Raw genomic sequence first — 7,833 nt, forward strand, 5'->3', positions numbered from 1 at the left:
CACCTAGAGGCTGGGACCTAAGACTGGTGTGTCTGTGGCCTGAGGATGGTACATCCCGGGGTCCCAAAGCCAGCCCACTGGTGCTCATTTGCTCAAAGGCTCTCAGCCCTTGAGGTCTGCCCTTCCCTGGCTCCTTCCAGCTGGGTCCCACCAGGGCTCCAGAGCCCAAGACCCAGCATCCGCGGGCAGCCCTGGGAAGCCTGGCAGCTCCGCTAACTCCAACATGCCTCATTTGACAGAATCGGCGGGAGATGAGACGGACGAGCAAGTGGAGGAAAATGCTGGGAGAATGGGAGACATATAAGCACAGTACAAAAGTAATGTGTGGGGGGAGAGGCCCCGAAAGCACTCTCTGCAGAGACAGGGGACAGGCACCCATGGCTGTGGCCTGGCACCATCAGCCTCTCAGAGGGCGGGTGGCACACTGTCCTCACCCGGAGGACTGCAGGCCTGGTCGCCAGATTCCCTGCCTATTCCTGCAAGCGTCACCTTGCTGGGAGGGAATCTGAATCTAGGGCTGGGACCACCCAGAGCTCAAGGCTAGGGATGCCCTGGTGACCCAAAGGAAGGAAAAGGTTCAGATCAGAGTTTCGACTCTTGAGTGTCCATCCACTGTTTCAGTCCTGGGAAGGGAGACCCTGTCCCAACTTGATGTCACCTCTACTGAGGAATCATGGGGCCAAAACCGACAATTTCCAGAATCCCCGGGCTCTGGTCCTCACTGGGGTCACCCTGTGGCCTGGGACACCAGATTGTTTTCTGTCCACAGCTTATAGATCGAGTGTACAAGGGAATTCCCATGAACATCCGGGGCCCGGTGTGGTCAGTCCTCCTGAACATTCAGGAAATCAAGTTGAAAAATCCGAGAATATACAAGGTACGCTCAGCCAGAGCACAACAAACAGGACAGGCCGTGTCAGGGGCCCAGGTCTCCAGCTAGAGGGAACGTCAAGACCACCCTGGGGGGCTGGGGGCGAAGGTCAGATGAACACCCTGGGCACAGATGGTTACACAGTCACCACAAACTCAGCTCTGGTGACCCTCCCTGGCTTCAGTAACAAGCCAAAATGCAGCTTTCTGCAGAAGGAAACCTTCCTTCTGTCCTTTCTTCCCGAAGTGCTGACTGTGGGCTGACTGCCACTGGGGGCAGGGAGGCTTCCATCTGTTCTGAGGCTGCTTCCTCCTCTTGGCCCTGCCCTACAGATCATGAAAGAGAAGGGCAAGAGGTCATCTGAACACATCCACCAGATCGACCTGGACGTAAGCGGGACATTAAGGAAGGATATCTTCTTCAGGGATCAATATGGAGCCAAGTAAGCCTACAGGAGCCACAGGGCCCCAGGGGAGATGGAGTGAATGAGAGGGATGGGGGCTTCCCCAGAGCAAAAGCCAGGGTCACCCAGGAGGGATGACAGAGCTGCCAAGAGCTCTCCTGGCCCAGGGAGCAGCCGGCACCATGAACCGAGCACCTCCCTGGTTCCAAGCCCTGGGTCAGACTGGAACATGTGGGGCCAGAACCCAGGAGGATCCTGAGGAGACAGAAGACAGCAAAGAAAATCATGCACAATGGTGAAAGGTGCTCTCCCTGACCCATGGGGACCCATGGTAGGACCCACAGGAGGGTGGCAGGATAGAGGGCCCATGAGCCCCCCCAGGCAACAATGACAGCAACCAAATGCTGGGAGAATTAGGGGTCCTGGAAACTCTCATCCAGGTCTGCTGGGAACATGACATGGCACAGCCACATTGGCAGCCAGTTGGGCAGTGGCTCACAAAGCTCAGTGGACTTGAACCACGCGTCCCCAAAGTGTCACAGATATTGAACCCACTGATTTGAAAACTGACATCCACATGAAACTTGCATGCCAGGTTCAGTGCTTGATTCCTCGTCACTCACACACGGAGCCTTCGGGGATGGCCTTGAACACGGGAATGGGGAGAGCAAGTCTGGTCCTCCCTTCAAACGGAAGACCCAGTGAGAAAAGGGAAGGAGCCAGTGATGCCCGCACGAACGTGGGTGGATCCTAGATGCATTTTGCTAAGGGAAAGAAGCCAGACCCAATAAGCTACCACAGTAGGATTCCCATTCCTAGGCCATTCTGGAAAAGGCCAAACCATAGGGACTGAGAAGCAGTCTGGGTGGCCAGGGGCTGACGGATCAGGGAGAGGCTGGGTGCATAGGGGCCACCCTGGAGACTTGGAGGATGAAGGAGTCGCTCCAGGAGGGGCTGGAGCGGTGGCCGGGAGACTCTGCACATTGGTTTGCAACCGTGGAGGAACTATTCACCCACAGACTGAACTGGCATGTGTGCAAACTGGAAAAAAAAAAATCATTCACAGTGAAAAGGATCAGGCAAGTCACTGTACAACTGGGCTATTTGCATGTCACAGATGTGGATTTTACTGAAACATTTCTTCAACAGTCTCAGGCCCTGAAGAGCTCACTGCTTATCTGGTCAATCATCTGAACCTGAAATACGATTTGCTGTTAGGCTGTGTAGACAAAGTGAAACTAACAGCATCTGCACAAACCAAACCATAGTCCCCTTTCTCTGTTTCCTAGGCAGCGGGAACTATTCTACATCCTCCTGGCATATTCGGAGTATAACCCGGTGAGTATTCCCGGCAGTGAGGTTCCCGGGCCGTATTTCCATATTCACAGGAGTGGGTGTCTGGTGGGGGTGTCGTTGCTTCTTTTAAAGTTAGTATTTGTGACCCACCAGGATATAGGAGGTAGGACTCCAGCTCACCGCTGGCATAAACCTCCAAGCAAGGGGGTGGTCTCAAGGGGTCAAGCTGAGACACAAAGGAGTCAGGGCCTGGACTCCTGCTGTCACATGGGCCTGACCACCACTTCTCAGAACAAGAAATGACGCCCTCCTCCTGGGGCTGCCCCGAAGCCCAGGAGCTTGGCAGCATCGCACACAGGATGGTGCTATCGGAAGACATTTTGGACAAGGTGCTGAAGTGCCTGATGGACTTGGCTCTTGTCATGAAATGAATTTGCATCCTGAGGAAGCCTCTTCTTCAGAGGAAGCCTCTCCAGTCACCTCTGCCCTCTCCAATGACATGAGTCCTCCCAGGTGACCTCAGCCCTCCCAGGTGATGTCCTTCCATGGTGACTCTGGCTCTTGCAGGAGGTGGGCTACTGCAGGGACCTCAGCCACATCGCTGCCTTGTTCCTCCTTTACCTGCCTGAGGAGGATGCATTCTGGGCACTGGTGCAGCTGCTGGCCAGTGAGAGGCACTCTCTGCAGGGTAAGTGAACAGCTGCCCCGGGGACCTCCTGCAGCCAGACCTGGGGATGGCCACCCTGGCCAGGTGATCACAGCTTTCAGCCAAGGCACCCTCCTTGTGTCACCAGCTTGTTGGGAGACTTTAGGATGTCTCTGCTGAGGGTCCCACAGGAGTCCACGGCTGACCCCCAAAGCCCAAATCTGATGCCTTTCATCCCCATCAGCAGAGGGCATCTCATCCTCCCCGTGGCCACCCTCTGTGTCCTGGAGCCACACCCTCCGGCTCTGATTCTGTGCAGCTGACTCTCCCCTCCCTGAGAGTCCTCCTGCCCTCCAGCTGCCCGGGCTCCTGCTGCCATTGGTGCCCACGAATGGGCCGACCAAGCCCAGGTGGCAGCATCTCCCCATCCCCTGTTCCCTGGCCCGACCCCACTTCCAGGAGATGACCAGGAAGCCCAGCACCCACCCAGTTCTGGCCGCCCTGTCGTGGCCTCAAAGTCAGGCTTGCCCTTTTTGCACCCTGGCCCAGGAGGCCTCCCGGAGAACCTCCAGCCAGGCTGCAGGGAATGTTCCCACCCCACCTCCCCAGGGTAAAGGCCGCATGGTGGAGTCACCAGATGGGAGGGTGGGAGGCCTTGGGGTTTGGGGGCCTCTCCAGCTGCCCAGCTCTTGCAGCTGATGGCTCCACATCTTGGGGGAAGGCTCTGATTTCATGATGGGCTGGGGGCTTCTCAGGATTTCACAGCCCAAATGGTGGGACAGTCCAGGGGCTCCAAGACCAACAGGAGCATGTGGTACCCACGTCACAACCCAAGACCATGTGGCATCAGGTGAGTTCGTGGTCCCCTCAGCTCTTCCCAGAGGCCCTGCCTCCCGTGGGGCTGTAGGAGCAGGGGAGCCGGAGCCCCTTGTGGGGCTGGTGACTGGCTGAGTCCCAGCCAGGGCCTGACCTGGGACATCGGGTTCTCCATGGGCTAGGAGTTGGTTTCCTTTCCTCCTCCTCCTCCTCCTCCTGGAGGAGACAGAGGCACAGGGATGGGGGCCCCGCTCCCGCAGAGCAGGGCAAAGGGCAGTGTGTCCACCGGGAGTGTGGGAAGGTGACAGTGTTGTGGGGAGCTCTGGACACTGCCCAGTGTTCTGCACTAGGGGAAGGGTCTTCAGAGGCCCTGGAAGAGGGAGGTTTTTAGGGCAGCCCAGTGGCCTGAGCACCTCTGTTGCTTCCATCAGGACAAGGAAGGTCTGTGTGGGCAGTATTCCTCGTTAGGCTGCCTTATCCGGATACTGATTGACGGGGTAAGGAGGCATAGGGAGACCCTGGCTCAGGGACCCTCCTTACCCTGCAGTGCCCTGCTTCCCCAGCCCGGGGGTCTGGCTCACTCCCAGCCCACAGGAGGCTCAGGCGGGTCCCCAGAGGACACACAAGCAAAACCCTCTGCCCAAGAGGGGTCATCCCAGGGCAGTGGCTGGGGCTCAGGCCCAGCCTCATGGGCAGACTGGGCCAGGACCTGACTTGAGAGGGCTCAGGGAAGCCTCAAGCCCTGGGCAAGCCCCTCTCTCCAGGAGCCACATCCCCACTCAAATGAGTGCCCCCCATGAGGAGCTGCAAGACCTTGTCTGACCCAGCATCCTGGAGGGCTCAGGCGACCCTCATGGGGAAGGTCACTGACTCTGGAGACTGAAGCCCCAGTGTGCGCAGCTCGAGCCACCAGCCCCAGCCTGGAAGGACCGGGTTCTTTCACACCTGCTGTCCCCACAGATCTCTCTCGGGCTCACCCTGCGCCTGTGGGACGTCTATTTGCTGGAAGGAGAACAGGTGTTGATGCCGATAACAAGCATTGCCTTTAAGGTTCAGCAGAGTAAGTCTACGTCCACCCAGTGGGGCCTGGGGAGCCCTGGGGTCAGACCCCGACTGGCCCGAGGGCAGCTTCCTCACACTGTCCTCATGATCCTCAGTTCTGGCCCAGAGGGAGGTCTGGCCAGGGGGGCTGGGCAGGACACTGTGACACCGAGTCCATTCCCCACATGACCCAGATGAAAGTCCAGAGTGTGGTGCGCACTTCCCTGCCCAGGTCGCCCCCCAGCCACAGTCTCCTGTGTATATCTGGACGCCTGGGGTGGCCACAAAAGGATCCGGCACCGCCCAGTGGGAGACTGAAGTGGCCACGGGGTATGAGCTGTGACCATTCCCAGGTAACTCTCCTGGCCTGATATCCACCCTGTCCCTAGAGCGCCTCATGAAGACGTCTAGGTGCGGCCTGTGGGCACGTTTTCGGAACCAGTTTGTTTACACCTGGGCCAGGGATGATGACACTGTGCTCAAGCATCTTAGGGCCTCTATGAAGAAACTAACAAGAAAGCAGGGGGACCTGCCACCCCCAGGTGGGCTCCAGTGCCATGTCCCCTCCCATGTCACCCTCTGGGGTAGTCAATAGTAGGGGAGTGCCTGGGACCCGCAACCCTACTACCTGGGCCTTCCTCTTCACCTTTTCTTCCTCCTCTTCCTCCTGCACTCTAAGAAAGTACAGGAGGCCCACCGGTCCTCAGGGCAGGCGCTCAGTGCCTGTATACTGGACGTGCTGTGCACGCAGGAGGGGGATGTGGGCAAGACCCTCCAACAAGCCCCCTCCCACTTTCCACGGTGTCTTGCTCTCCCCCTCACAGGGCCCTCAAAGTTACTTGACGGGCCCAGGCCCATTTGTGGGAGACCCCACCCCTCCCTGCAAGCACCCACAGCCTCAGAGAGCAGCAGAGGCCCCTCACTCCTGCACGCTCCTCCAAGGTTGCCAGGACAACAAGCCTTGAGCCAGGGAGGCAAGGGAATTGGTGTCCCTGACCCCCACAGCATTCAGGGAGAGGGCACAGGTGGGACCCGGGGCCCAGAGCCAGAGCCAAGAGTTCAGCCAGATGTGGGAACGGTCAGTCCTGGCATGGACTGGGCAGCCCAGGAGGTCAGAGGATGTCCCACGTCCGGGCCCAAAAACCCACTGCAGAGACAAGTCCCCATGTGAGGTGGCAAGGAGCTGGGTGACATCCAAGGCCCCTCCTACCTGAGTTCTGACTGGGGGCCGTATCCCAGGCCCAACAGCCCTGGGACGAAGGTGTGTGGCAGGAAGCCCCCAGCCAGTCTGAATCCTGGGGGCAGTCCCAGGAGCCACCCGCCATGCCATGACAGCTTCCCCACGCCAGGCAGCACACACCCCTCCCTCTGAGATCAGCAGACTACAGGCGTGTCCTCAGTGTCAGGCCACGGGGGCCACACAGAGACCCCAAGGAATACAGAGATGCAGGCAGGTGGGGCCCAGCCCGGAATGGCCTGCATGGGCTCACTGGAGACGCTGACCGCGTCCGTTTTCCTTTCAGCCAAACCCGAGCAAGGGTCCTCGGCATCCAGGCCTGTGCCGGCTTCACGTGGCGGGAAGACCCTCTGCAAGGGGGACGGGCAGGCCCCTCCAGGCCCACCAGCCCGGTTCCAGCGGCCCATTTGGTCAGCTTCCCCGCCATGGGCACCTCGTTCTTCCACACCCTGTCCTGGTGGGGCTGTCCGGGAAGACACCTACCCTGGGGGCACTCGGGATGTGCCCAGCCCGGCCCTGGCTCAGGGAGGACCTCAGGGTTCCTGGAGATTCCTGCGGTGGAACTCCATGCCCCACCTCCCAACGGACCTGGATGTAGGGGGCCCTTGGTTCCCGCATTATGATTTCGAACAGAGCTGCTGGGTCCGTGCCATATCCCAGGAGGACCAGCTGGTCACCTGCTGGCAGGCTGAACACCCTGCGGAGGGGGTGAGATTGGCTTTCTCTGCACTGAGCCACAACGTGGGCATGGACTTCCCGGCCCTGCAGTGCACCCAGCACTGAATTCTACCAGGGCACCCCCTTCAGAGCTAGGGACGAACAGCAGTGCGCTCCCACCTCAGGGCCTTGCCTCTGCTGCCTCCACTTGGAAATTTCTCAGTTCCCTCCAGGTTTCTAGAAGCCTCTGGGCCAGGGCTCATGGCTGGATAATTTCCCAAGGCTTAACAACCCAAGCAAGCTTCCCATCCTCGTTTTATTTTTTGTTAAACTTATGAAAATTTATTAAGAAAGTATGCAGCTCGAGAGACATTCAGAGATGGAACACACCAGCCCCCAGATCACAAAGTCAACCATGCCTAGCCCCTCCCAGCACCCCCAGCCCCACGACCAGCGTTCTGAATTCTGATGACACCATGAGCCTGCCTTTGTACTTTAAACTCATGGAAGGATAACCACCTTCACGTTTTAAAATAAATGTTTCCTGTTGAATGATTTTAGATTTTAGACAGAAATATTGAAAAGGCACTACAGTGTCCTCTTACACCTTCCATCCAGCTGCCCCTAATAATGACGTTTTGTAGTCCCATGGCACATAAGAAATTTAGGCCAGGTGTGGTGGCTCACACCTGTAATCCCAGCAATTTGAGAGGTCGAGGTGGGAGGTTCAGGTTCACTTGAGTCTAGAAGTCTGAGACCAGCCTGGGAAACATAGGCGGACCCCGTCTCTAGAGAAAAGTCAAAGAAATCAGCCAGGCATGGTGGTGTGTGCCTATAGTCCCACCTAGTCAGGAGGCTGAGGCAGG

General features: G+C 58.1%; 1 protein-coding gene across 9 annotated transcripts in view; it reads left to right on the forward strand.

Annotated features, from left to right (window-relative positions):
* The window catches only part of LOC129017041 (TBC1 domain family member 3G-like), an 89,211-nt gene extending 81,684 nt beyond the window's left edge, over nucleotides 1–7,527 (forward strand). For 4 of the 9 annotated variants that reach the window (XM_054457072.2, XM_054457074.2, XM_063655602.1 and 1 more), the window contains 10 exons: nucleotides 240–317; nucleotides 770–877; nucleotides 1,204–1,313; nucleotides 2,564–2,612; nucleotides 3,138–3,258; nucleotides 3,972–4,066; nucleotides 4,464–4,529; nucleotides 4,993–5,092; nucleotides 5,463–5,615; nucleotides 6,597–7,527. In XM_054457072.2, the coding sequence (XP_054313047.2) occupies nucleotides 240–317; nucleotides 770–877; nucleotides 1,204–1,313; nucleotides 2,564–2,612; nucleotides 3,138–3,258; nucleotides 3,972–4,066; nucleotides 4,464–4,529; nucleotides 4,993–5,092; nucleotides 5,463–5,615; nucleotides 6,597–7,093 (1,377 nt within the window). In that variant the 3' untranslated portion in view covers nucleotides 7,094–7,527. The remainder of the gene's footprint in view (nucleotides 1–239; nucleotides 318–769; nucleotides 878–1,203; nucleotides 1,314–2,563; nucleotides 2,613–3,137; nucleotides 3,259–3,971; nucleotides 4,067–4,463; nucleotides 4,530–4,992; nucleotides 5,093–5,462; nucleotides 5,616–6,596) is intronic. The other 5 variants (XM_054457080.2, XM_054457079.2, XM_063655603.1 and 2 more) reach the window with 5 other exon arrangements.
* Nucleotides 7,528–7,833: the final 306 nt, after the last annotated feature.

Source organism: Pongo pygmaeus, chromosome 19 (assembly GCF_028885625.2).
Source record: "Pongo pygmaeus isolate AG05252 chromosome 19, NHGRI_mPonPyg2-v2.0_pri, whole genome shotgun sequence".
Classification (NCBI taxonomy): Eukaryota; Metazoa; Chordata; class Mammalia; order Primates; family Hominidae; genus Pongo; species Pongo pygmaeus.